Source organism: Erinaceus europaeus, chromosome 4 (genome assembly GCF_950295315.1).
Source record: "Erinaceus europaeus chromosome 4, mEriEur2.1, whole genome shotgun sequence".
NCBI classification, from domain to species: domain Eukaryota; kingdom Metazoa; phylum Chordata; class Mammalia; order Eulipotyphla; family Erinaceidae; genus Erinaceus; species Erinaceus europaeus.
In genome coordinates, this window is record NC_080165.1 from 20,789,458 (window position 1) to 20,817,407 (window position 27,950).

Here is a 27,950-nt window from a genome sequence, read left to right on the forward strand (position 1 = left end):
CCCTCTACCTTCTCTGTGGTCCTCTCTCTTACCCTAACCTGCGTTGCGCTCACACCCAGAATGTAGAGTCCCAGGACTTCAAACAATGCTGGTTATTAGGAAGCCCTGTGTCAGAAGCCTGAACACCAGCCCTGGCAGGACAGGACTTCCTCCCTGCAGGGGGCAGGGCGGGGCGGGACCATAGAGATGACACAGCCCAGTCTGGTGGACAGGAGCTGCAGCTGGGTCTACAGACAGCAGACAGCGGACAGCGGGAACACCAACCACCCTGCCCAGGGTGTCAGCATGGACTTGTGTCACCCAGGTAAGCACCAGGGCCAGTCTCTCTGGATCTCAGCCTTCTGTTCTGTAGAATGGTGTTAGTTGTTGGGTGGCTACCTCAGGGGCTTCTGGGAAGGACAAGTGTGTGTGGGGGGGCGGGGGGACAGCAGGGCTGATCCTGAGCTCTGCAGGTGTTACCTGTTTTCAGGCTGCTGGAAGGAGTACCCAGGGGCCTACTCTGTCCCTGCCCCACAGGCACACAGGCTACAGGAGACACTCACAGAGAATAAATGCCAGGTGCCAGGTGGGAACAGCAGAGCCAAGACAAGGAAGGTGGGAGGGCTTGGTCAGGAAGCCCCCCAGAGGAGATAACACTTGGGTAGAGACTGGAAGGAGGAGGACAACTCCTATGGGGCCTGGGCAAAGAATATTCCAGGCCTTTTGCAAAGGGTGGGACTGTGAAGGGTCACTTGCATTAAAGGTGTTGATGTCAGTGACAGTGAGACCCAACTGGGTGGTACCAGGGCGCTGAAACTCCTATGTAGTTGCGGACGGGACTGTGGATGAAGATGGCTGTGGAGGAGGGGAGGTCTGTGGACACCAGCAAGGAGGAGGGATAGGCAGGTAGCAAAAGACCCTGACTGGGACACAGGACATTGGATCTGGAGAGAAGAGAGGTGGCACCCTGTTCCCCTGAGGGAGAAAAACAGGGCCAAGTGTATGCCCCACACCTCAGAATGTTCTGGAATTAAGGGAAGCAAGAGCTTCCAGGAAGAGCCCAATTCCTGGGGTCCAGGAACAACATCTCTGTTAACAACAAGATGTCTGTCTTCAAGCTAAAGCCCACACAAAGCAATCTAGCCCCACCTACTAGGCTACCTGGCACCCCACAGGCTCTGGAGAGCCCAGTTGGAGAACTATCTGCAGCCTTTGCTTATAAGCAGGACCCAGAAGGCTAAGCGAGGGGAGCTGGCTTGCTGAGGTGGGAATATCCTCTCTCCTCTTGACTCCCTGCCTGCCCAATGCTCAAGCCCTTAACTCCTGTTGCTGCTGTGGGATTTGGAAGGCAGGGGGGTTCACAGAATGTTCTGGCTCAGCAAAGGTCTTCAGAGGGCATCCAGAAGGCAGAGGAGACCCTGTGAGGGGCAATGCCCAGTGGAGGATGTCTTAGCAGATGCAAGAGTTAAAGGAATAAATACACATGCACACACACATGCACACGCACACTGTCTTCCCTGAACCATCACTCTGCTCTTTGGGGTCTTCACACAGCAGGACCCTTATTGAAGGCTCTCAGGGGTGAGCTGCAGAAGACCCTGCCAAGGTCAGGCAGCAGAAGTGGCAGGGGGGAGGGGAGGGGCTGGGAGGTGCAGCATGCCCGCAGCCTGGGAGGCTGGACAAAGAGGAAACTGAATAGGGGTCAGGTAGGCAGCTCCCCAGAGGCTGCGGCTCGCTGCTGAGCACCCATTTGTTCTCTCCTCATTTCTCTGGTGTGCAGGCTTTATGCTATGGCCTGGCCTGACCTGGTGGGTAGCATGCAGGCTTCTTGGCCAGAGTCTATGTCCAGGGGACTTGGGATGAGGAAGAGGCAGACAGGCAAGTGGGCACAGACCTACTGAGCACAGAAGGAAATGACTTCCTACTCAGGCAAGGAAGACTTCCTGGAGGAGGTGGAATGAAGAGGGGAAGAGAAGGCCATTCCTCTGTTACCCAGACTGAGTCTCAGTCAAGCTTCTCCATAGCTTTAGGGCCTTCTCCTTCTCCTCCACCTGTGTTTTCCCTCCTGTGCTGTGGACAGGGTGGTGTCAAAGGCTCCCCAAGGCTTTCCCCCCCTCCAGTTGTGAGGATGCCTCCTCCGGAAGCAGGTCAGGGCCTAGATGACTAGTGATCCAACCAGCAGCACATGCCCAGTATGACCAGAGCCTTCAGGGGCTGTCGCTGAGGGAGGGGGAGTGTTAAAAATAGAGGCGCCTGTGGGCAGGGAGGAAGCCACAAGATGCTCCTGCAAGCCTGGGGGCCAGACCCAGTGGGGAGCAGCGCCAGTAACACCCCCCAGTCCCTATGCTCCCTGCTCTTCTCTGGGAGCCCTATTGCCCTGGGAGGGGGCACAGCACCCGCTTCCTGCTGTGGAAAAGGGAAGCCAGGCCAGCTGTCCCAAAAGCAGGCTACAGGCATAAAGATTTCTAAAAATACAGTGGGAAAGAGGAAGGACAAAGGGGAAGTGGAGAGGAACAGGGACATGGGTGGGCGGGCACCAGGCCCAGAGGCCTAGGTACAGAGAGCAGACCTGGGCAGGGGTGGGGTCAGCCATCAGGGGGCCTTTGGTGTAAAAGGAACAGAGCTGAGAGAAGTGTCAACAGCACTTAGGGTGCTTCCTTCTTCTCCCTCTCCCTCTCGTTCTCCTTCTCATTCTCCTCCTCCTCCTCTTCCTCCTTCATTGTCATCATCATGAAAAATTCATGACCTGGGAGTTGGGCGGTAGTGCAGTGGGCTATGGCACAAAGTGCAAGGACTGACGTAAGGATTCCAGTTCGAGCCCCCAGCTCCCCACCTGCAGGGGAGTCGCTTCACAGGTGGTGAAGCAGGTCTGCAGGTGTCTGTCTTTCTCTTCCCCTCTCTGTCTTCCCCTCCTCTCTCCATTTCTCTCTGTCCTATCCAACAATGATGACATTAATAACAATAATAACTACAACAATAAAACAAGGGCAACAAAAGGGAATAAATAAATAAAATAATAATTAAAAAATCATGACCCACAAGCCTGTATCAGAGGCAAAAAGCTCTCATCAATAGGTTTAGAATCAGGGGCCAGACAGTGGCACAACTAATTAAGCACACACATTACAATGTATTAGAACCCAGGTTCAAGTCCCTGATCCCCACCTGCAAGGGGAAAGCTTCACAAGCAGTGAAGCTGTGCTGCAGTGGTCTCTCACTCTCTTTTCCTTTCTATCTTTCTCTTTCCTCTCAATTTCTCCCTCTCTTTAGCCAAAATAGACAAATAATTTTTTTTTTTAATAAAGAGGCTTAGAATCAGAAGGCTGGCCTGGGGCTGTCACGACCACACTCTGAACCACAGTGTCCTCAACTCTGAAGTTGGGAGGAATCTTCATTTTTAAGATGGCGGCTAAGGACTGAGGAAAGAACTCATCTTTGTGACCCTGGCTCAAGCCCAGGCCCCACTGTACTGAAGGATGTTTTGGTAGTGTGGTTTCCTTTGCTTTCTCTCTGTCTTTGCCTCTATCTGAAAAGGAAGGAAGGAAGAAGGAAGGGAATAAAATAAAAACAACAGCTAAGGGATGGGGAGACAGCATAGTGGTTATGAAAATGACTTTCTCTGCTGAGGGTCCAAGGTCCCAGCACCACCAGAAGCCAAAACTAAGCAGCGCTCTGGTTTCTCTGTATATACTGCTCTTCTCGTTAAAATAAAGCATTAAAAAATGGATTAAATGGAGCCAGCAAAACAGCTCACATGGAGGTGCACTGCTTTTTCCTGGCGCTGTGCAGGTTGAAGCCCAGCCTGCCCTGCACTGGAAGGGGCTTCTTTGCTGTGAGTCCCCTTCTCTTGCCATCTCTCTGTCTTGGAAAAAGTCGGCCCAGAATGGTGAAGCTCCATCAGCAAAACAAACAGTAACAATTGTGTGTGTGCGTGCGTGCGTGCGTGCGTGCGTGCGTGCGTGTGTGTGTGTGTGTGTGTGTGTGTGTGTGTTGAAGAACTTCTTTCACTGCAGCCACCATGAGGGATACAAGGGCTCAGAGACCATTACCACTGGCTTGTGGACTCAGGTGCACTTGGCCATGTGCCACCTGTTGGGGACAGGGCACCAGCAAAAGGGGACAGTGGACAGAGAAGACACATGAATACACCCAAAAGGAGATGTATAGAGAAAAAGTGCAAGTGGCAGTGGTCCCCTGGGTGGCCCCCACATGATCTACTCTCCTGGGGAAGCAGCCCCCCCCCTTGCCTTAGTTTCCCAGCTCTGTGTTGACTTCACTGTATCTCTAACCCCAGCAGGCTGGGCATCGAGCCTCAGGCACAGCTCTGCACCTGCTGCTTTCTCACACATGTGGCCGTGGTGGGTGCTCCCTGCCTGGATACCCGTGGGGCAGCACCTGATGGTGGGTGTGAGGTGTGTGCTGATCTGTGCGGCTCGGAAGGCGGAGGTCAGACTTGTAGTGTGAGGGCCCCAGGTGGGCCTCCGTGTCCATCCCAGCCCTGCCACCTCCCCGCTCCACCACCATGAGCAGCTTACTTGGCCTTTCTGAGCCTTAGATGTTTCATCTCACAAGAAATAAGAGCCGCCTTCCTTCTAGAGCTGCCGGATGGGTCCTGAGGGATGGTGGATGGGGAGCACTCAGGGCCCAGCACATAGTCAGTGCTCAGCCAGTGGCATGGCTTGTGTACTGGGCCACCCAGACCCCAGAACTGCAGGGAGCAGGCGGCAGGAGGAGAGACAGTGTCCAGATGAGCATCGGGCTGCTGGAAGGCCACCAGGAGGGTGATGGGGGCATCCCAGCCTTGGGGAGCACTGCATGAGAAACAGGAAGCACTTCAGGGCACCTGGGGGTAGGGGATGCCTAGGTGTGGAGGTGGCAGGCTGGGACACAGCATGGGGCAGGCTGGTGGCAGAGCAGCAGGAATGGTGGTCCCAGCAAGGCTCGGGGTCTGTTCTCCTAGGTGCCTGGCTCCATGGAGCCAGGGAGCAAAGTGGAGGTGGGGAGATATGGGGTGGCCCCACTTCATTGAGAGAGAGGGGTCCTTGGCCTGGGTGAGGGTGGGGACAGTGGAGACAAGAGAAGGCACACAGCGCTGGATGATGGAGCCTTGGGAGAAGCGGGCAGCAGCCTCCAGGAGTTCACACCAGAGCCCCAGGAGCCGTGCGCAGAGCTGGGAGCTCATGGAGAGGGTTGAGGCAAGAGTGTCTTCTATCTAATGACAACGACAAGCAGGGTGCCAGCCAGGACACAGGGATCAGAGGGTCTGGAGCTCACAGAAGGGTCTGGTGTGAGGCTGTGCTGTGACATCTTTATTCAAGAGAAAAAAGGGAACCAAGAGCTAAATACACCCTGAGAGAGAGGAGCTTCCACACACGACTGGCCTCAGGCACCCTGTCACTCTGTGTGGTCACTGTACCTGCCCAGACGTGACACTGTGCAGCAGAGTTCCCTGCTGGTGGGACAAGTATTCTGGGGGCCCTGGGTGGCAGTGCTGGCCTGGTCGGTGTGCCTGGCTGGAGGTGCTGGCCCAGGTGAGAGGCTGCCCAGCATCTGTAGAGCAGCAGGCACAGTGTCATTTGTCACCAAGCTGCTGTGTGACAGTCACAGGAAACGAGGACCCGAGTGGGCCTGCTGCTGGCAGGCAGGCACCAGAGGTGTCCCTCACTGAGTGCCTGTGTGACCGCACACCTGCACAGAGTGCCTGTGGCCACAGGTCACCTCAGCCCTGCACCCTGGTGCCAGTCTTGCCCACCAGAGCCCGATGCTGTCAGCAGGCAGAGAGAGCCCTGTCCTCTGGGGCTGGGGCTGGCCATCTGTGCAGTCTATTAACTAAGGTCCTCATGGCCAAGCCTGGTACCCCAGAGGCTCCCACTTTCACCTCACCAGACCCTCCAGTCCCTGGTTTCCGGCCTCCTCCAGCCAAGAAAGCACACAGTCCTCTTCACACGGGTGCTTGTGATCTCTCTTCACACCCCATCTCTCTCCAGGAGCCAGGCTCCAGTGTGCTGCCCTCTGGGGAGACCTCCCATTTCTCTGTCCAGAATGCTCTGCACAGGGTTGTTGTCCAGTCAAGGTCTAGCACTTGCACCTGAGTGCCCAGTCAGTTGACCCTAGAGCCCAGCTCAGATGCCCGTGTCATCATGTGAGCTGGCACCTGGCACAGTGGCAGGGGTCACACGGCAGCCGCGCACCAAGCGAGCAGAAGGCCTCCATTTGGGATGGTCACTTGCAGCCTGGAGCTGCCAGGCTCACCTATCTCCGTGATTCCGTGGGTGGGAGACCATCTCGGCTGCTTGTGGGGGCACCTTGTTCCCATTCTGAGGTGCTTCTTTCTGGGGGCTCTGTCTCTCCTACCATCTGTGAGCCCTAGGTCTGAGAAAAGGCCCAGTCAGAAAACAAGGGCTCCGGGCACCAAGGGGCAGGTCCTGGCAGCAGGCAGCTGCCTTTGTTAAGCACCCGCCCGCCCGGCATGGAGCTCGGGCCCTTCTCAGCCATGGCAGGGGGGGCCTCAGCACTAGGGAGGAGCACTGGGCAGCACAGCTCTGGCCTGTCAGGCTCCTGAGATGACAGTGATCTGTCAAATACCTGCTAGAGGTTGCTAGCACCCTCAAAGGAAGGGTCACGGTGCATATCCCCCATAGAAGTGCACTGTGTTCAGCATGGCTGCTGTATGCAGGGACGGGGGTGATGGGGACCGTGGTGATGCAGTCACTGGACAGCCTGGCTGGAAGCGGGGGAGTGGGTGCTGGGCACAGGAGAGCCGAGTGCTACCTTGCCTCCTCTCCTCTTTCACATCTCCTGAACTGTGGGCATCCTGAGCCCTCACCTCACCTCTCTGAGCTTCCATGTCTGGGGCCAGAGCTGTGAATTGCACCCCCAAAGTCTGCTCCCTGCCCCCCACACACTAAGGTTATCAGGGCCACCCCACTGGAGTCTCAATTTCCAGCCTCCCTCACAGCTTGCTGTGGCCACAGGACTCAAGTGTGTGAGGTAAAAAGTGTGTGAGGCAAAAGTGACGGGCCACTTCCTGGTGGTGAGAATCAGCAAGCGAGGGGATGGGAGGTGGCCCAGCGTCAAGGGCCCTGGACTTTAAAATTCAGTGCCTGGTATCCCATGTTCCAGAATGATGATCCAGTTTTCTCTCTCACTCTCTCTCTCTCTCTCTCTCTCTCTCCCTCTCTTTCTCTCTTCCCCCATTCAGTGTTAATGAATACATAAAATCTTTGTTAATCAACAAATGAATAGGTGTCAGATAGATGCATGAGCAGGTGGAAGAGTCGATCAAAGGGGCCAGTGAAATAGCTCACTGGCCAGTGTGAGGCTTTGCCAGACCCCAGCCCAGCCCCCACTGCGGAAGGAAGTGCTTTTCTTTTCTCTGTTCTCTATCTATGTCTATCTCTCCGTCTCTCCCGCCAGCCCCTCTCTATCTTAAAAAAGGAAGAAAGAAAGGAAGAGAGGGGGGAGAGAGGGAGGAAGGAAGGGAGGAAGAAAGAAGGAAAGAAAGAAAGAAAGAAAGAGAGAGAGAGAGAAAAGTCGAGTTGCAGGAGAGAACGTGGGCCTCCACAGTGCCTCGCTGTGCTCTCACCATGTCTCAGATGCTCTCTAAAGACAGAAGACACAGCAGTGAGTGCAGCAGTGGACAGACCTATTTGGTGCAGCCAAGAGTGTGTGGAGCAGAACAGGAAAGACGAGAATAAACAAGATGATCTCAGAGGGGTCCGTGCCCAGAAGGCAGAAGGAACACAGAGCCCGGGGAAGTGACTGCTTTCAACTCGGTGGTGGTCTGGGCAGACTGCTTGGAGGAAGCCACACCTGAGTGAGGCCTGAGTTGAGAGAGCCAGCCAGCCACAGGTTTCCGGAGGTGAGGGGACGGGACGGGCAGGCCCTGGACAGGGGGAGGGCAGGGAGGGCTGTGAGCACCGTGTTCTCTCTGCAGACCCGGTGGGGCTGAGCAGCGTGGAGACGGAGGAGCTGCAGAAGATCAGATGGCACCGACAGCAGCTCCTGGAGGACATCCAGGTGTGTGCACAGCCCCGAACGCACGTTCTCATGCCCGCACACGCCGGCGCGCTTCCCACCCACTGCTTCCCCAGAGCAGGGCACAGCCAGGTGGGAGTCAACTGAAGGAAGGGCCAGGGAAGCCAGAGGAGGGCCGGGCCTCAGCCACAGGGCAGGGAATTGGGCCTCCCAAATGAGAGGCAGTAAGGAGCCATGGAAGATGCTTGAGCAGGGGAAGGGCAGGCACCAAGCTGTGCTCCAGAAAGACAGCAACTGAGTAGAACAAGTGCTTGTCTGGTGGACCAGTCCAGAACTTCCCAGCTGAGAGATGCGAAGGTGGGAAACAGGAGAGGGAGGTGAGGGGAGAACTTGCAGGATGCCCCATTCCAAGATAGAGGCAGCTAGAGAAGTGGCCACAGACAGAGTCCAGGGGCCTGGTTAGGGGTTCTGAGACTGAGAGACATATGGGGAGGGGGCCTCTCAGGAGGGCTCAGGGTGCAGAGATATGAGAGTCTCCCCTGTGGTGGGCAGTTAAGCAGGAGAGTCACAAGGCCCTTCTGTCCTGACGCTCACCTCTGTCCCCCACACCCTACAGAAACTAAAGGAAGAGATCGCAGATGTGTTTGCACAAATCGACTGCTTTGAGACGGCGGAGGAGAGGTGAAGGGCCAGCCAGGGACAAGGGGAAAGCGCGTAGGGTCTCCCCAAGGTTGTCACAGCCAAGAAGGGGCAGACCATGCCTTCAGGGACCACCAGGGGCCCCAGACCCTGTCCCTATGGTAGGATCTGGCTCTGACCTGGTGGCAGCCTCCCTTCCAATCTGCCCAGGCCCAGTTCCAGGCCACACTAGCCAGGAGCATCCTGGGTAGGGCCCCAAAGCCCAGAAGAAAGGGGAGGACGGTGAAGCTTAGGGCCTCACAGGGAGAGGGGACAGGCCCATGACTGGGCCAAAGCTGATCCAAGCTTTCCCACTCACATGATATCATCCATGCCTCTCCTCTCTCTCTTTCTCTCTCCCCTGAGCCCCTCTCTGTTTCCCCACTCGACCTCTTCTATGGGAAGATTGCTATTGATTCTATGGCCTGAGGCTGGTTCCTTCCCTTCTCTGGGCCTCAGTTTCCTTATTCCTGAAAAGAGGTCAGTCCTTACTCCATGCTGCAGGGCACTGACTCCTACATAGAATACCTCAGGGCACACCTCACCACCCCTGCCACCCCCAACTGCTTTGAGGCTTCAGGTCATCTCATTAGCTCCCCACTAAAGGCACACAGTGTGGGGACAGCACAGACACAGTCACATGCAGTGACACATGGTGACAGAAACAATATACGCACAGAAAACACACACACACACACACACACACACACACACACATGGCTCTGTGCTTCCAGGTTCCTTGTCCCAGCCTATAACAGCTTTCACAGGGCACCGAGCACCAGCTGCCCTAGTCTCTTACCTTTCACTGCCCCCATGTCACAGAGGACACAGAGATCCCCAGAGATGACATGACTCAGCCCCAAGTGGCTCCACATCAGGTAGGGGCAGGCTTTGCCCAGCCCTGTGTTCACCCCGGCCTCCTCGGGGTCTCCCTCCAAGCACTGAGGCTCTTCAATGCCTTCCCCCTGGCACCCCCAGGCCTGCAAATGTTAACCCCTGGAGGGCCAAGATCCCCACTTCTCAGGCTTTTCAGTGTGGGGTCCCACCTGAGGACCCCAGGGAAGGTTGATCCTAGTTGAGGGAAGGTCCCTGAGGGCTGGGGTGGTGGCCTGGGTTCTGGGCAGCCGGGTGATATCCTTTCCCACAGTCGCCTGGCCCAGAAGGAGAAGGAGCTATGCACTGGACGCAAGAAGTTCAACATGGACCCCGTGAAGGTGAGCAGTTAGGCTGGTGGCCTGGGTGTGCGGAGGGCAGGGAGAATGGGCTGGGACCCCTGATGCCCAGGGACTTGGCAGTGCCCTGGCCCTGGGCCTCTCTCCTCATTCTATTGGGCCCTTGGGTTCTAGGGTTCTGTTTCCAGAAGTATCTCCCAGCCAATCCCCTGAGGAAGGCCATCCTGGGGTGCCCACTCAGGACACTGAGGACTCTGGGCTCAGCTGCACTCTCAGGCAAGCACTGAGGACACGATGCAGATACACACCATGCAGGTCCACAGCATAACACGCACACACATACACACACACACACACACACACACACACACACCATGCAATGCACACATAGCATATAGTACACATGCATGCACACTCATGCCAGTACTGTACACATCCCACACCACACAGGCACACACCCACACTACTGGGCTCCTGGGAGGGGCCGAGTGTCACCAAGTGTTCTCCAGCCCCGTGAACCACTCAGCTCCCCCACCTGCCCCAAGAGGACCAGGGACACCAAGGCCCTCCTCTTCCTAAAGACACACAGAGGCGCTCCTCTTCCTAAAGTCAGTGTGACAGGCTCCACCTGTCTGGCGTTGGGGGCTGAGGTGTCTGTGGCAGTTTCTCTGTACGATGATGAGCATTCTCCCCAGGAAAGCAAAGGGGAGCAGTGGCCACAATGGCGCCTCCGCTGCTGCTGCTGCCGCCACCACTGCTGCCTCCCCTCCAAGTGGCAGGACTGAAGGAGGCGCTTTCCTCCCCTCTCATTCAGCTGCTTTGTTTAGGTTTTTGGTTAGTTTTTTTTTTTCTTTCTTTCTAACATTTACACAATGGTCATAGATTACAGGCAAGACAAAATAAAACGCTCTTTTAAAAGGCATAATAAGTTTCAAGGGGACCAAAGGACTGGCTGGAACCTTGAGTCTTGAAATTAGACACTCATAATATCACTGAGGCACGTTGGCAGCGGGTCAGCATGAAGGGAGTCTGGGGGAATAGGGGTTGCCTGAGCCAGCTCACTGCAGGAGCCCCACCTGGCCTTGCATACTTCCAGGGACAGGGGCCTCACCACCTCCCAAGGGCAGTTTCTATGAAGGAGGGGGCACAATCTCCCAGGACAGGCTTACAGGTGCTAGGAAGCTGCACTCCTGCCCTGCCATGCCCTGCCCTGCGCCCACGTGGTCCCTCCTGATCTGCACCCCCCTCCGGCTGGCTGGCCACTATGGGACCAGGGGCCTGATGGGTGCTGTGTTGTTCCCCTGCCTCCAGGGCATCCAGTACCTCATTGAGCACAAGCTTCTGGGCCCTGACGTCCAGCACATTGCACAGTTCCTATACAAGGGTGAGGGCCTCAACAAGACGGCTATTGGCATCTACCTGGGGGAAAGGTGAGGCTGGGACCCAGGAAGGCTGGGTGAGGACACACAGGTGAGCTCAGGTGCCAACCCCCACACTGGGCAGGGTGGGGGGAGCCTTGCCCCAGATCACCATTGCAGCTGCCCTCAGCCGTGGGTCTGCACCTGTCCACGAGACAGACAGAACTCCTGCCCACAGGGAGGCCACTTTGGGGGGGTAGTAGGGACAAGTCCCCAGTATATAAACTCTGCTGAGAAAGTCTTCAAGGCTGATGGAGCACAGATGAAACAGGGCAGGAAGGTGAGCACCAGGTGGGCCACAAGTTGGGGCTTTCCATAGTATGGGGACAGGAAGGTCCCAAGGAGAAGGCTGTGCCTGACTCACACCTGCAGGAGGTGAGCAGTGTAGTTATCTGGGGAAGAGCACATCAGGCAGAAGGATGCAGATGCAAAGGCCCTGGGGCAGAAGCAGGTGCCAGGAAAGAAAGGCTAGTGAGACCAGTGTGAGCCGGGGAAGGAAGAAGTTGCAGCTCACAAGGGAGGTGCCCCTCTAGCTGCCTCATGGGCAGGGGGACCACAGGGGACAAGGAGGTGCTGGGCCACCCAGTGACCCTTCTCGTGGGAGAACACTGTGTGCAGCTGTCAAGAAGGGCAGTATCCCCCAGTTTAGGGCTGCGAATAAGGGGCCCCCAGGGTAGGCATGGTTCTCCACTTGAGGACATTGGGGTTTGGGGAGGCCATGTGGCCTGAGAGGAGTCCCCCAGGCCAGCAGTCTCAGAGGAGGGAGCCACTGTGTGTATGGGGGGGCATCTCCAAAGCTGGGGCTGCCCTCCTGGTGGGCAGCATGGGGTTCTGGGTCTGCTGCTGTGCAAGAGGACATGAGGGTGCCTCCTGGGGTCATGGGGGTCAGTGTGCGTGTGGGCAGCCCATACAATGTCTGGATCCCGAAGGGCAGATGGACAGTCCCTTGTCTCCCTCTGGGAGAAGCAGGCACCAGCGAGTGCCCAAGTGTGCCCTGCCCCACCCATCCCCAGGGAACCCGTGAACCTGCAGGTCCTCCAGGCCTTCGTGGACCACCACGAGTTCGCCAACCTCAACCTCGTCCAGGCCCTCAGGTGAGTGGCCCTAGGGGGGCTGGCCCACCTGAGTCAAAGGTGGAAGTGGAGCAGGACACCCACACCCCATGCTCTAAAGTGCTTCTTAGGATGTTTATGAAAGTGCAGGAGGCGTACAGCACTCACAGGCCTCATGCTGCCACCCTCTTTGCTGCTTTCATGCAATGCCAAGAATTGAACCCAGGGCCTTGTGCATGCAAGGCCAGCCCTCCATAGACAAGCTGCCTCCACCCCCGAGTCCACAACTCAATGGCATGAACCAAAGCACCAGAGCCACAGAGCAGGAAGTGGGGACCAGAAATAACCGGGTGGTAGCAATGGCCTCGCTGAGCCAAGGTTGAATGAACTCAGAGGCAGGGCCTGCCCAGAGGAGCCCCCTCTTGCTGACTGACTCTCTCTCTCTCTCTCTCTCTCTCTCTCTCTCTGCCTCCAGAGTTATTGCTGGGCCTCAGTGCTGACACTACAAATCCACTGTTTCTGATGGCTATTTTTTCTTTTATTTTCTTTCTTTTTTTTGTTTGTTTGTTTGTTTGTTTATTTCATTGGATGGGACAGAAAGAAACTGAGAGAGGATGGAGAGATAGGGAGAGAGAAAAATAGACAGCTGCAGGTCTGCTCTGTTTCTTGTAAAGCTTCCTCCCTGCAGGTGGGGAGCTGGGGGCTAGAAGCTGGATCTTTGCCTGGGTCCTTGGGCTTAGTACTTTGTGTGCTTAACCAGGTGCTCCACCGCCCAGCCCTCCTGACTCCTCTATGACCATCCTTCACGGCATTTCTAGATTCCTCTTTCATTGCTGTAATCATTCTCACTGCCATAGCCTGCAGCCCCAGGCTTGGGGGATGTGTGTGATTCTATTTGTTGTATGAACCCAGCTGAGCATTATTGAATTGCTCGTTCTGCATTATTTTCTGATTAGCCTGTTATGGCCGCTCTCATAGGAGAACAACTAAAGGCAGCACCACAGCCTGTGAATTCAGAGCCCAAATTCGGAAGATGAAAGTGCTCAGTCTGTAGGAAGCCCAGCCACTCACCATCCCCCACCACCCCCACCCTACCCGCATGTGACCTTGAGCAAGTTATAAAAGGTCCCTGTGTTTCTGAGTCCTCATTTTCAAACAGGACTGATAATAATAGTGCCACCTCCTAGGGTTGTAAGTGCTAAATGAGGAAGAAGTAGCTTGGACTAAGGGCTTGGTCAGTCTTGCTGCCAGTTGTTAAGCCTGGAAGATGGGCCCCTGAAAGGGGTTATTTAATCTAGGTTTGAAAGGCAAAGAAAGAAGAAGTCACTGATAGCCAAGCAGTTTGTTGACCCCCACCCCCACCCCCACACAAGTCACCTGTATTTTAAAGGAGAGAGGTTGGTGGCTAGAAGAACCACTATTTATCTCTTCATTCACTCACTCGGGTGTTTGTTCGTCCATGTAACCACCTCCACTGGGCAGTGCCTAGGCCTGAGCTGTAGGAGGGTCTGGGCAGGTGGCGGTGGGGGTTTGAGCAGAGAAAGCAGTCCTCACCCTCAGGGAGCTCAGCTTGAAGCTGCAGAAAAGACCCCTCTGTCAGAGCTGGGGGCAGCTTGGTTTCCAGGAGGGAGACCCCTCCAAGGAAGGTGTCACCTACAGTTAGTCCCAGGGCTCCAGTCAACCTGACGCTGTTGACTGGCTATGGAAGAAGAGCAAACGCTAGAAGAAGAAGGCAGGCAGAAGTCCCTGTGAGGAAGGCCAGAGGGGCCAGAAATGCTTGTAGGACTCAGATGGTCAGGGCTGTGGTGGGGTTCAACTCCGTACCCCAAGAGATAAGACTTTTTCAGACCCCTCCAAGCTAAGGGATCACAGGCACAATCCTATGTACTCTGCCCCAGGAGCCTAAATATCAGGACAGAGTCCCCACCGACAGAATAAAGAGACGCAACCACAGCCCAAGAGATAGTGTAGTAGGTGAGGCATTGGACTCTGCAGCTCAAGGTCCCAGGTTCAGTCGACAGCATCCCATGTGCCACTGTGACGCCAATTCTCTCCCCCCCATCACTAAATAAATATTTTTTTAAAGAGAGAAGTTCAACTGGGAGGGACAGAACAGCTTGTCAGGTGTTGTTTTCGCCGGGCTGGCTTCACGGGCGGGTAACAGACGACCAGGGACTCATGGCTGGGTTGTACGCAGTTATCTCTTTATTCATGCAGGACGCAGCGCGATCTATACCAAGCTAAGCTAAACTAAACTAAACTAAAACGAACAATGTTGTCTTTATATATACTTCCCAAGTAGGGTGTGAACAGGATGTGACATAGAGAGGGTGGAGAGAAAAGTGACTGGTGGAAGATCAGGGTGTGACAAGGAGAGGATCAGGGTGTGACAAGAAGAGGGGGCGGAGCAGGCAAGAATTTTACCACTAAACCACTAATGCCCTGGAGGGAGGGTGATGCTTGTTAACAACGGTTATGTAAATAGACTGAAGTGGTTATGTAAATAGAATAGTGTTAAGCAGGGGGGATTAAACTAATGAAACAGAAGGGGTTTTTAGAAGCATACCAACAGTCAGGGGCCCCAGAGCCCCCCCACCCCCATCAGCTGCCCTGTGCCCCTCCCAGGCAGTTCCTCTGGAGCTTCCGGCTGCCCGGGGAGGCCCAGAAGATCGACCGGATGATGGAGGCCTTTGCCACACGATACTGCTTCTGCAACCCGGGCGTCTTCCAGTCCACAGGTGAGGGTGGGCTAAGGCTGGGGCTCCAGTACTCCTGAGTGCTGCCAGGCACAGGGCTGCCCATAAGGGCACTGGGCCACCCTGCTCCCTCCAGCCATCCCCAAGCATCCATCCCCACCCTGCATGGTCCCTCACCAGAGTGAATACTGGACAGACAGAGCTTCCTCAGGCACTGGGGGGAGGGGGGGGTTTAGGGGGTGGGAAATGAAGGCGCAGAAAAGTGAGAGGCCACAAACTCAGGCAGACTTCCCATACACGGTGGGGTCCAGGGGAAGGTTGTAAGCATAAATAGGGAGTCTCCAGGACAAGAGGAAAAAGGTCTCTGGGGAGGAGTTCTCATCTGAGCAGAGTCTCAGGAGCATGACACAGCCTGGGCAGCACAGAGGGTCCATAGCATCACAGAAGGTGAGCAAGAAGGGACAGTCCTCCACCACAGCCCACAGGAAGGTGGCCCAGAGGCCACTGGGCAGGCTGACCCTGGGCCCGTCTCTGGATCTGCAGTCCCAGTAGCACAACAGCATGACAGTTGCATCTACTAAGCACACCCCTGTGCTAAGTGCCTGACCTGAGTGCTCCCACCGCACAGGCTCAGAGAGGTGGGGCAGCTTACCCAGAAGCACAGCACACAAGCCCACAGAACACTGCCCTGCCTGATAGTTGCATACAAGTTTGGGGTCTGCTCCGCAGTCATCTGTCTGTCAACTTCACAAACCAAACTGTTCAACAAGGGAGGGAACCATAGAAAGTTAATTCATGGGAGTCGTGCGGTAGCACAGCGGTTAAGCACACGTGGTGCAAAGTGCAAGGACTGCATAAGGATCCCGGTTCCAGCTCCCAACTCCCCACCTACAGGGGCATCGCTTCACAGGCAGTGAAGCTGTTCTGCAGGTGTCTATCTTTCTCTCCCCTCCTCTGTCTTCCCCTCCTCTCTCCATTTCTCTCTATCCTATCTAATAATGACAACATCAATAATAACTACAACAATAAAAAACAAGGGCAAAAAAAGGGAATAAATAAATAATTATTTTTAAAATTTCTTTAAAAAGAAAGTAAATTCACCAATGAGCCTCCAGCCTGTGGTACTTAAGAGGAACCCAGGAAATATCTGTTGGAAGGATTTTTAAAGCAGCACATTCAAATCACAATTCAACCATCACACCTGCCTCGCAGGGTGGCAGTGGGGGTTGGCAGAGAGCCAGGTGTCCACACATTAGGTGTCAATGCTATCAGGGGCACAATGAGAACGTTCAAGGTTTGGCAGACCCCTCATGTCACCTGCAAGGCGGGTGTGGCTCAAGGAACCCAGGTACTTTCCAAGGTCACCTAGAGAGCTGGGGACACAGCGAGCTTTCATAGCTCTGGATCCAGAGCCAAGAAACTCCATGAAAGATGCAAAGGAGCTTCCACCCCCCTGGCCCCAGCTGCACTCTGAGGCACGTGGAAGCGAGAACAATGGCAGAGGAGCTGGGGCCCCAGGCACCCCACAATGCCAGCACATGACTAAACCCTGCACAGGGCTGCCAACAATATGTGTTCTCCTGGCTCCAGGCAGGCAGAGAACAGAGTGGGCAGGGGGGCCGGACAGGATCAGCAGGAAGGGGGGTGGGAGCAGAGCTGAGGGAACATGGGGGTGGAATGGGTGGGGAGGCTGTGCCACTTGGAGGGGAGGTGAAGCCAGGAGGGAAGGTAGTCTTTCAGGACCCTGGGAGGGACAGGGTTGGAGCGGGGCCAGGACTATGACAGCTGTGCACCCCGACAGACACCTGCTACGTCCTTTCCTTCTCCGTCATCATGCTCAACACCAGCCTCCACAACCCCAATGTCAGAGACAAGCCCCCCTTCGAGCGCTTCGTGTCCATGAACCGTGGCATCAATGAGGGCAGCGACCTGCCTGAGGAGCAGCTGCGGGTGAGCGGAGCTGGACATGGGGTAGACACAGCAGCTGGACGCAAAGAACAGTGATGGGAGCCAGACACAGGGACGAGCCAGCCTGAGTGCCCGAGTGGCTGCTACCTTGGAGTTAGTCCCCAGGGGTCTTCCCAAGGGGCCCCGTTAAAGCAGGTTGTCTAGAGACAGGCCACCCAGGAGGTCCCCCCAAGCATCAACACTTGGGGTATGTCTTCCAAAAAAGACAGCCTCATCCAGCTCAGGCTCATTTCAGGGAACCCCAATTGTTTAGTCAGTTGGAATTGAAAATGCCCAGATTGGGATGAGCCCACCAAAAGCCAAACCAAGTTCCAGGTGTGGTGGTGAGATGACTGACATGGGAATTGCAGCCCCTGTGCTAATATTGGGGACATAGTATAGAGGCAGAGAGGACACGGCTGTAACTCTCCTGGGGACAGAGAAGAGGGTGCCATCCTGGAAGACTTCACAGAGGCGGTGACTTTAACCAGGCCGTGAAGGGTGTATGGGAGTTTTCCCAGAGGAGAAGCAGGGAAAGGACACAAAGGAACCAGTTAGAAGCCAGGCCTGGCCTGACTGGGAAAGCAAGAAGCACCCAGGGGGGCCAGGTAGGGTATGGCCCTATATAGACAGTGGCCCCAGAGCACCTGGGGCATCTAGCGACAGCTTGGCAGTGAGCCTGTCCCCTGAGCCAGGAGCAGCTTTGCCACAGCAGAGAGAGAGAGACTCGGGACCAGGCTTAGAGCAGACTAGCAGTTCATCTCTTGGACTAGAGACATCACTGTCCAGGGCCAAACAGGAGCATAAGGGATTGCGGGGAGAGGCAACTTCACTCCACGCCCCATTCATAGACAACCCCACAGAACCCCTCTGTTCCCTGGACAGGGAGGAGACGGGCTGGAATGATTCTGATGCACTCCTGTGTTTGAAAAGGCCACACTACTCACCCATCACCTCCCTTGGTCCCTAGAGAAAAAGTTTCCCACTTAGAGAGAGGCCTAGAGTAAGGGCTTAAGAGGTGGTCAGATCTCCAGTTAAGGCCCCCAACCCTCACCCTGACTCACCCTGGAGGTCACCACCCCTCCCCCCAGGAGTCCTGCTGATGGGGCCCAAGGCAGAGAGTTGCTGTGAGGAGCTGTTTTAAAAAACATAAAGGGCACAGGCCATGGCAGGTGTGTCCAGATGGTGCCTCACTCAGGTCACTCCAGAGACTCACAAATAATCGAATAAAAGGCCCAGTGAGCACTTCACAGAACGCTCACCATTGCACAGGCCTTTTGGGCTGGGGACATCTCAGGACTGGTGGCGGGCATCCTGGCACCTGGCCTGGCAGGTCAGGAGTTAACTGGCTGCCAGCTTGGCCCTCTGCCCACTCTGGGTACCACACTGCTGTGCAGCCCCTGGCAGCTCCCTCTGTGGGCACTGTTCCCAGCCCCAGCCTTGAGTTCCTGACAATGCCTGCGTTTATATAGAGCTCGTAACTTGGTCTATTATCTCGATTTAGCTTCAAAGCCAGCCTGGGAGGCCTGCAAAGGGTTTATTATCCTTCTTGGCAGCCAAAAGAAGCAAGCACTTGTGAGAGGGGGCCAGGGAGCAGAGTGCTGGGGTCACAGCCATGTCCCTGGCTTGGCACCTTTACTTCCTGACTGTATGATTTGGGGGAAGCAACTTAGCCCCTGTGAGCTCCTTGCTCCAAGGATTAGTACAGAAGTCAGGTGTTTAGCAAAGGGGCTGACGTTCCTGGAATGGCTCATTAATCAAAATAAGTCCTGGTCTCTGTGGCTACAGGCTCTCCTTGGGGAACGGCTACAGACTGAGGGTTCTTCTCACCTTTTTTGTGGGCCTCATCTTCTTTCCCCAATGTAGCACCTAGGATGTTCTAAGTCTGCCTCTTTGTGGAGGAATGCTCATGAAGTTGATCCTTGATAGGGCCACATAAAGCTTTTAAACAGCCTGATTTAAAGAATTTAAATGGCACAGACCTAGATCAAGGTTTTCCTCATGCTCCCTCACCACCACCACCACCAGGGCGTGAAGTGAGGACAGGCTTCAGAGATATGCACTCCAGCAGTGGGGGACAGCCAAGCAGTGTCCCCTTTCCCCTAACCATCCTGATGGGGTTAAGCAGGACTGCCTGGGAGACACAGGGGAAAGAGCCCGAGTGTGGACTCCCAGCACAGACAGAAAAGCTTCTCTACCCTGGTCTCACAGGTGGGGAAACTGAGGCCCAGGCAAAGAAGCTGCCTCCCAGCTCATCTCTGCCATAGGCAACGATGATAACCAAGCATCTCCAGTAGAATCAACATTCCTAGGCCCAATCCCAGGCACTAGTAGTGCTCTCTCCGTTCCCCCTCGCACAGACAGACAGCTGTCCAGCTCCAGACCCACATCGGGCTGACCCCAACACACTTCCCTCTGCATAGTTTGGGTTCTGGAGATCTGGCTTGTTTTCCCATCTGTCAGACGTTCCCTGGCTAGAGGAGCTCCAACTTCTGGAGCAGAAGAGATCTAGGATGGAGTTGGCCTAACAGAGTCACTGTCAGGTGCAGTGACATCCAGGTGTTCAGTGAAACCAGAACTCCATCTGCTCTCTCCCTCTCCATGTTGGTTGCCCTCTCAAACAAGTAACCCCCCCCCGGGCATGCACCATGCACCCAGAATGGCAGAGATGGCCCTGGGCAGCTCCAGACTTGGCTTCTATTAGTCCTGACTCTCCCCGTGTCTCTCCCAGGGTCCCTGACTGTGATCAAGGCAACACACTCTGGTTAGGCAGGTGTGAGTCAGTCCCTCCCTTCTGGGGGTTGAGGGGAGGGTCAGTGGACAACAACCTCCATGAGCAAGATGGACAGAAAGTCGGGGTGTGCTAGTCCCCAAAAGACAGCTTGGCCTGGAGTGGGGTGGGGGGAAGTGTCAGCAAAAACAGCTGTGTGTTTCTTTCTGAGCTGCCCATCCCCTCTGCAGGAAGGCAGCCTGGCCAAGTGGTTTGGTGGCGGTGGGAGCAGGGGGCTGGTGCTTCAAGGTGCAGGAAGTGCGGGCGGGCTGGGCTGCTATCTGTGGGGTAGGATACACAGGCTGCCGGCACCCACAGAGGCTGCTGGGGGCCCCTGCGGGTGTTTATTGCCAAGGCCTGAGCTGCCCATTTGCAAGTACGGCCTAAGTTGATGGGGTGTTCCAGGCAGTGCCTCAGGGAGTCCCCAGCACTAGCGGGGGCCTGGGCAGGAAACCAGGGGGGCTGATCAACAGTTGTCAGGGTGCAGGGGCTCCAGAGAGAAAGGATGCTCCCTGTTCATCTCCTCACCCAGCCCCCACATCAGCACAGGGACTCTGTTGTCATCTGTGGTCTCAAGACTTTCCATCAAGCTCAGGAGCACCTGCTTCAAGCCTGCCCCCCCCCCCCACTCTGGGCCCCTGGCTGCTCAGGGCTACACCCACCTTTCAGCAAGCCCTATTCTAGAAGCTTGGAGGCATCAGACAGTACTTAGGAAAAATGTCACTTAAAACCCCAAGGACAGCATCTGAGCAGCACAAAGACGTAGTGAGAGGAAATGATTAGATTGTCCTAACCCCAGGGCCCCGGCATGGTGTCAGGCACTGTGCAGCCTGACTCTGAATCCAGAGCTCCACACCAGGGGCACAAAACACACAGGCTATCACCAGGAGCCGCAACTCAGTCACAGGGAGGTCCCAGCCCAGAACATCCCCCTCCCTGGCAACCCCTGCCACTGCACCCAGGCAGAGGGCAGGTCCCAGAGGGATTGTCCAAGGAGCCCTGAGCCACTATGTGCTTCTAGTGTGTGTGTGTGTGTGTGTGTGTGTGTGTGTGTGTGTGTGTGCCTGCACACGGGTGAACATGAGGGCTTCCAGCCCAATGCCCTTCTCTCTGTCATGCTCAGACACAGAGGGTAAGGTCCCCAGCTCAGTCACCTGACTCACCTGGGTGTCAGGGTAGAGGGGAGGAAGCACCCCTCCCTCCTCACCACCTGTCTTTTGGGTGGGGCCAGAGCCTGGGTTCAGGTGTTCTCTCCATTTTTGAATTATGTGTGCTTGACCTGGTGCGCCACCGCCAGCCCCTTCTCTCCATTTAAAAAAATATACGTATTTATTTAGTATTTATTTATTGAGTAGAGACAGAGAAATTGAGAAAGGAGAGAATGAGGGAGAAACTTCTACAGTCTTGCTTCTCTGCTGCTGAAGCTCCCCCTCCCCCACTCCCCTTGCAGGTGTGGACCTGGGATTTGAGTCCAGGTCCTTGAGCAATGTAATATGTGTTCTCAACCAGCCGCATCAGCACCTAGCCTGGGTCTCTCCATTCGTTCAGATGAGGAGCCCAGAGAGGTCGAGAATCTTGCTCAGGGTCACACAGCCATAAACTGATGCTCTGGGGGCTGCACCCAGCTTACTTGGCACCAAAGCTAGTGCTCTGGTCCTGTGTGTGTTTTCATGCCAGTTGCTGGAAACCCAGTGGGGGTACAAGCTGCTTTAGGAGGCCCTGGGAGGACCAGGGGAGGTGACACTCAAGTGTCCCTGGAGAAGGTCCCCTCTACCACCCAGCAAGCAAACTGCTATGGGGGAGCCTTTGGGTAAGGAGGGGCTCCCTGAGATACTGAGTCCAGTCATTTTGCTGGGGGGAGTGTAGTGTTAGGGGGAGCACAGTGTGTCTGGGGGTTCCCAAAAGTCTCACCAAGAAAGCCAGAGGCCACCAGACTAGAAAGAGTCCACCTAGAAGAGCCAGAGTCAGTGAGGTCCTGATGGCCAGTGGCCAGTCCCAGCCATTTATTACCCTCCCCCAGAACCTCTTTGACAGCATCAAGAGCGAGCCCTTCTCCATCCCTGAAGATGATGGCAATGACCTCACTCACACCTTCTTCAATCCCGACTGCGAAGGCTGGCTGCTCAAGCTGGGTGAGATGTGAGGTGTTGCCACACTGGCACACACTTAGACACATCACAGACACACTCGTCATGCCTGGGCACACAGAGAACACACTTAGGCACATCACTGACACACTTGGGTACACAGTGTCATACTCAGGCATGCTCTGAACACACTCTGTCACACATAGATGTGCTCTCTGGCACATGGCTGACACATGTGCAATCACTGACATACAGCTCCAGGGGGCAGAGTGGAACCCCAGTTACCCCCAGCCTGCGGAAGCCCCGTGCAGCACTCTGCCCACCCCAGCCCTCCATCTGTCCAACCTGGAGTGGAGGGATGGAGGGGAGTGACAGGGTTAAAGGCTCATGGGGCCACAGACAGCTTCCAGGAGCCAGGCAGTAGCATATTGGGTAATCACACGTAGTACAAAGCACAAGGACCGGAGCACAGATGCTGGTTTGAGTCCTCAGCTCCCCACCTGCAGGGGGGTGACTTTGCAAGTGGTGAAGCAAGTCTGCAGGAGTCTATCTTTCACCCTCTCTGTCTTCCACATTTCTCTCTGTCCTATCCAACCACATCAGCAACAACAATAACAGCAACAACAACAGCAATGGGAAAAGTGGCCACGTGGAGCGGTGGATTCATAGCGCAGGCACTGAGCCCCCAGAAATAACCCTGGGGACAAAAAAGTGACTCCCAAGGAAGCTCGGGTCCAGGGAGGTTAAGGTACCTGCCCAGAGCTGACAACCACAGATAACAGATTTGGGGGGCAGAGGCTGGGTGCCCCTGAGTCAGGGACTAGGGGAGGGTGGCAAGGTGTGGCTCCCATGAATTGGGGCAGGGGTGCTGCAGGCTAGTGCAGAAGAGCCTGGGGCAGAGGGAGAGCCACAGTGGCTGGGGCTGAAGCTGCTGTAGTTGCTACAGATTCCCATAGCAGAGCCCCAGCCAGGCCCTGTGCCTGCCAAGTCCTAGGCGGCCCAGCCAGGGACAGTGGCTTCCAAGGTGGGAGACGACAGGTGCCCCATGCAGGAGCCAAGACCTGGGGGCCCATCAAGCCCACCACCATGCACACTGTGCTGCTGCTCAGTGCTCAGTCCAGACAGCCCCAGGGGGCTGTGAAGGTCCTGGCCTCATGCGGGTATCATCATCTCTGGGAGGAACACACATGCAGGCCAGTAGAGGGAGGATGGACTGACTTCCTGCCCACCTTGCAGGGGGACGGGTGAAGACCTGGAAGAGACGCTGGTTCATCCTGACCGACAGCTGCCTCTACTACTTCGAGTTCACCACAGTGAGTGGGGCCCCCTGCCCCTCTGCCCCCTAGCCCCTCCAGGTCTCCTCTCCAGATAGCAGAGCTGAGGACCCCTCTGAGGGCACTGAGTGTCCCCATGTCCACAGATGGGGACCCCAAACAACAGTACAGTGAGGAGGCGGGTACTGAGCTTAGTCTGGGCCTTAAAGTTAGGTGCCCTACTTCCTATTCTTCTGAGGCTTCTCACATGCCATTCCCTCTCTCCAGGGCAAAACAGTCTGGAAAGATGGGAACAGGATCTCTGGGTTTGGGGACCCCTCCATGCACTCCCTACCTGAGTCTCAAAGCCCCCCTTCCTGACCCTCCCTCCTCCACCCCTCCCCACAGGACAAAGAGCCACGGGGGATCATACCCCTGGAAAATCTCTCTGTGCAAAAGGTGGACGACCCCAAGAAACCGGTAGGTGTTGGAGGGCACGACCTGGGGGTCCTAAGCTGGCCAGGAGGAGGGTCAACTGAGGTGAACTTCCCAGGAGATGTTGGTGGCCTCACCACAGAATCCGTCCATGGAGCACAGCTGGCCCCTCAGTGTCCATCCTAGACGTGGGGATCCTGGGACAGGGCAGTGACACTGGAGGGCATAACCTGGAGTCCTCCTAGCCTGCCCTGTGTCTTCAGCAGGTCCCTGCTCCCTCCCAAGCATCAGTTTCCCTTTCCGTGCATGGCAGGCTTTAGGAAAGATGGCAGGTTAGACAGATGGGGACACTGAGGCACTGGGTATGTCCCTGGCCCCATCCCCGTCCCAGCACCCCCACATACAGAGGCTCTCTCCCTGTAGTTCTGCCTGGAGCTTTACAACCCCGCCTGCCGTGGCCAAAAGATCAAGGCCTGCAAGACAGACGGGGACGGCAAGGTGGTGGAGGGCAAGCACGAGTCCTACCGCATCTCGGCCTCCAGTGCAGAGGAGCGCGACCAGTGGATCCAGGCCATAAGGTGAGCCTGGGAGTGGGGGCGGACCACCTGTCACCCCAGGAAGCTCCCTCACGAAGCCTCGTCCTCCTCCACAAAGGGGCTTCACTCCTATATCCCTCCTGTTTCGGTGTTCAGGACACGGGGAGGGAACCCCACTGTGTATGTGTGTGGGAGGGGGGGTGCAGAAGGCCCCACCCCCCAGGTGTGCGAGCCAGGCTCTTTCAACTTGACACATTTGTAGTGTTAGCTGAGAGCAGACAGACACACTTGGAACTGAATCTGTTAAAATAATCAGATGAGAGCAGCTCCCAGGACTGCTCCCCCACCCCATCTCACCCCATCCCCTCATGTGAGGTCCCACACCTTGCACAGGGGTGAGGGCACAGGGCACAGCAGGAACTTCACAGCACGGGAGCTGCTGGGCAATGTGTCCCCTGACCCGCGATGCCCCCTGGTCCCATCGGCTCAGTCCTCACAGGCTGGCTGCATGCCTGCAGACCTGCACAGTGGGCGGGCGAGTGGTGTGCCTCTGGCTATGACTGTGTCCTTGTTGCGTGGGCTGAGGCCTCACACAGAACCAAGCGGCTGTATCCTGACTTTGGCTCACACACGCAGAGCCTTCGTAAGTTTTCCCTACTGCCAGGGAATTAGCTCAGCAGTAACACACAGGACTTGCATCCACAAGGTCCCAGGTTCCATCCCCAGCACCACATATGCCAGACCTGAACGATGCTCAGGTGTCTCTACCTCATAAAAAATTAACTCGGGGGTGGAGGCGTGGTGGGCGGGCAGTGGCACACCTGGTTAAGCACACACATTACCGGGCACAAGGATCCCTGTTCAAGCCCCTGTTCCCTATCTGCATGGGACATGTTTCACAAGTGGTGAAGTGAAGCAAGTCTGCAGATGTCTCTCTCTCTTTCTCTCTCCCTCTTTATTTCCCCCTCTTCTCTCAACTTCTTTCTGTCTTATCTAATAAAATAGAAAGAAGAACTGAAGGAAAAAATGTCTACTGGGAGAGGTGGATTCTTAGTGCCAGCATTAAGTCCTAGTGGTAACCCTGCTAGGGCAGAGCTCAGCAGTGGCAGAGCATTTGACTGCAATAACCCTGGTGGCAATAAAAAAAAAAAAGTGAATGGGGTTGGGCTGTGATGCAGGTGGCTAACTGCACCTATTACCTGCACAAGGACCCAGCTTCAAGCCCCTCATCCCACCTGTAGGAGGAAGTTTGATGAGTGGCGAAGCATGTCTGCAGATGTGCCTCTATCTCCCTCTCTGCCTCCTCCCCTCTCAATTTCCTTTGTCCTATAAAATTAAATAAAGTTAAAAAATCTAAAAAAATTAACTCGTGTGCCCCCCCCCAAAAAAAAAGTGAGTTCATTTATCACTGAGAATGGCACTGGCACTGCTGTTGGTCTGGTGCCCAAAGTGGCCCTCGAAACAGTTAATGGAAGGGAGGACCAGCATGGGCAGAAAAGGAAGAACCCCCACCTTGGACGACACCACAAAGTTCCAGGGGCTGGAATTGGACACTGGGTGTCCTGGACTTGGGTGGTGCCAGGAGGCATGGGGCTGGCTATGCAGACAGGGTAGTGTGGGGGCTGGGCACACGGAGCTGAGGCCACAGCAAGGCCATAGTCACTATAGCAACAAGCCTGACTGCCTCCCAGGCACTGGGAGGCCACACGCCAGAAAGAGGGAAGGGGTGTGTCCAGGTGGGGAGGCCAGGGTGTTAGGGGATGGTTTTGAGGCACCGTGACCAGCTGTGGGAGGATGGGTGGAGGGCAGGAGTGGAGGGGCAGCCTGACAGCCTTGACCGGGAGTGGACAGTCAATGTGGGCTGGTCCCAGAGGCCAGCAGACAAGGACTGGTCATTGAGCCTGGGGTCGGGGGCTTGCAGGACTTTCTCCTCTGGCCTGTGGAAATGCTGGTGGACCCTGAGCAAACTCAGTTTAACAGATAAGACACCTGAGGCCTAAAGTGGGAGGGGCTTTCTGAGAGCTAAATGGTCAAGGGGGGACAGAGCCAGGTCCCCTCTCTTGTCTCACTTCTTTCCAGGAGTCTGGAGAGGGGTTCGGGACATATAGAGACAGAATCCCCAAGGCCCTGTCCCTGGGTGCCTGGGTAAAGTTGTACCTACTGGGGCTTTGTCCCCATTGGGGTCATCTAATCTTTTCCTTGAAGAGGCCCCCACACCCCATATCACCCACTAGGAGGCGCCCTCCCCACCACCCAGCCCCGAAGTGCTGCCCCTCTCGTTCCAGAGCCAGCATCACCCGCGTGCCCTACTACGACCTGGTGTCTGCAAGGAAGAAGAAGATTGCCGGCAAGCACTGAGTCTGCTGGGCGGCAGTGAGGCGGTAGGTGCCCTGGGACCCTCCTCCTTTCCCGCGTGCCCCTTCCTGGCCTGCAAACTCCTCCCTGTCTCCCCCACTACCAAGAGCTGATGGGGGTTGAACGCAGGGTGGTGGGTGGGCACCTCTTCAGGGCTCAGAGACAAGGAGGGTCCCCAGACCTGGGCACCCAGTGCCCCTCACTCCTATAAGCCCATGACAAGAAGGAAGGGAGGGAGGAAAAGAGAAAGGAGGGAGGGGAGGGCGAACGAAAAGGGAGGGAAAGGGGGACACGGGCCCCTTACCCTGGACCCGGCCTCCCTGGCCTTCAGTCTCCTCTTCTGTCTTCACTCTGGAAAGCGAGCTCTCCACATGCGTGAGAAGGGCCGGCCCTCAGTTGGGACCCCTGCCCCTCTGCTCAGGGGCTTCCTCTGCGCCCCCTCCCCAGGATGCTCACTACCTGAAGAACACGAACAGCTCAGACCTGTGGCCAGACCTTGAGGAAATGCCCAGAGCACTGGACTAGGAGCCCAGACTGCACCATCTCCACCACAGCTCCTCCTCCAAAGCCATGTACCCTCTGCCGAGCCATGTCGGCTCCTGGGAAGCCAGAGCATCTGGACAGAAATGCCTGGGCCCCTGGGCCAGTCCTGCAGGGTGTGAGCCACCCAGTGGGCCTTCCGGCACTGATTTCCCTCTCCCTGAGGAGCTTGCTGCTGGAGGTGGCTGTCTGGCTTGCTGAGCCCCAGGGGACTCTGGACTGAAGGCTGCTGGGTGCAAGAGCAGAGGACTCCACTGCAAAGCCACTTGGGGGAGGCGGCTGGGGCTCCTCTAGTACATGGCAGCGGCAGTGAGCACCCCAGAGAGAAGGGGCCTGAGAGCCAGAAGGAAGAGCTGTGTGAGCTGTGGACTCCTGGAGGGCTGCCTAGAGGAAGTGGCCAATACAAAAGGAATCACAGGAGTTCATAGCAGAGTCCCAGCCTTTGCTTCTTCACTAGACCAGTACTGGGAGGCTATGAGGGAGGCCCTGGCGGGGTCCCACCTCCTTGGAGCTGCACTAGCAATGGCGGAGCAGGTGGGCTGCTCTGTCTTCAGGGAGGCCCCCGCTGGGGCAGGGTGGAAATGGGGAGGATTTCACAGACTGGCTTCTCACAGGCACTGGCCCCACCCCACAGCACTGGGGAGGCCTAGCCCAGCAGGAAAGCAGGGTGCACAGCTGCCCTGGCTGCCTGAGAGAGGGAAGCGGGAGGGAGGTTGGGGGACGTGTCCTTCTCCCGACACACATACACAGGAGATGCACTCCATCTGCGGGGTCAGGGTGGAGTAGCTGCCTAGAGAGGTGGAGAGGCCCGTCTCTGCGGTGTCCTAGCACTTTCGAGAGGCTAGGGGGGGCACATCTACAGGAGGAAGCCTCAGAACCTCACACCCCTTGTCAGTCTGGGTGCTAGGCAGCACCCTGCTGCCTCATGTGGCCAGGAAAGTTGCCTAGTGATGAGGGCATGAGATTCCCAGCTGGAATCCAGCACTGCACAGGCATTGCAACAAGTGCTCTGACCTCTCTCTCTCTCTCTCTCTCTCTCTCTGTCTCTCTCTCTC

The 27,950-nt window shown here is 56.1% G+C and overlaps 1 protein-coding gene across 3 annotated transcripts; it reads left to right on the top strand.

Moving 5' to 3' along the window:
* CYTH4 (cytohesin 4) lies at positions 1-27,946 on the top strand. Of its 3 annotated transcripts, none has more exons than XM_060188918.1 (14): positions 1-304; positions 7,916-8,088; positions 8,573-8,637; positions 9,782-9,848; positions 11,118-11,236; positions 12,238-12,318; positions 14,902-15,014; positions 16,774-16,922; positions 21,710-21,821; positions 23,013-23,089; positions 23,438-23,509; positions 23,888-24,042; positions 26,286-26,381; positions 26,803-27,946. In XM_060188918.1, exons 1-13 carry the CDS (start codon positions 187-189, stop codon positions 26,356-26,358), a joined length of 1,374 nt encoding a protein of 457 aa, XP_060044901.1. In that variant the 5' UTR covers positions 1-186; the 3' UTR covers positions 26,359-26,381; positions 26,803-27,946. The 3 variants fall into 3 exon arrangements, with proteins under 3 accessions (XP_060044901.1, XP_007519407.2, XP_060044903.1); XM_007519345.3 differs by having other exon boundaries at positions 4-304; positions 7,916-7,998; XM_060188920.1 differs by lacking the exons at positions 1-304; positions 7,916-8,088; positions 8,573-8,637; positions 9,782-9,848 and adding an exon at positions 10,064-10,082.
* The last annotated feature ends 4 nt before the right edge of the window (positions 27,947-27,950 follow it).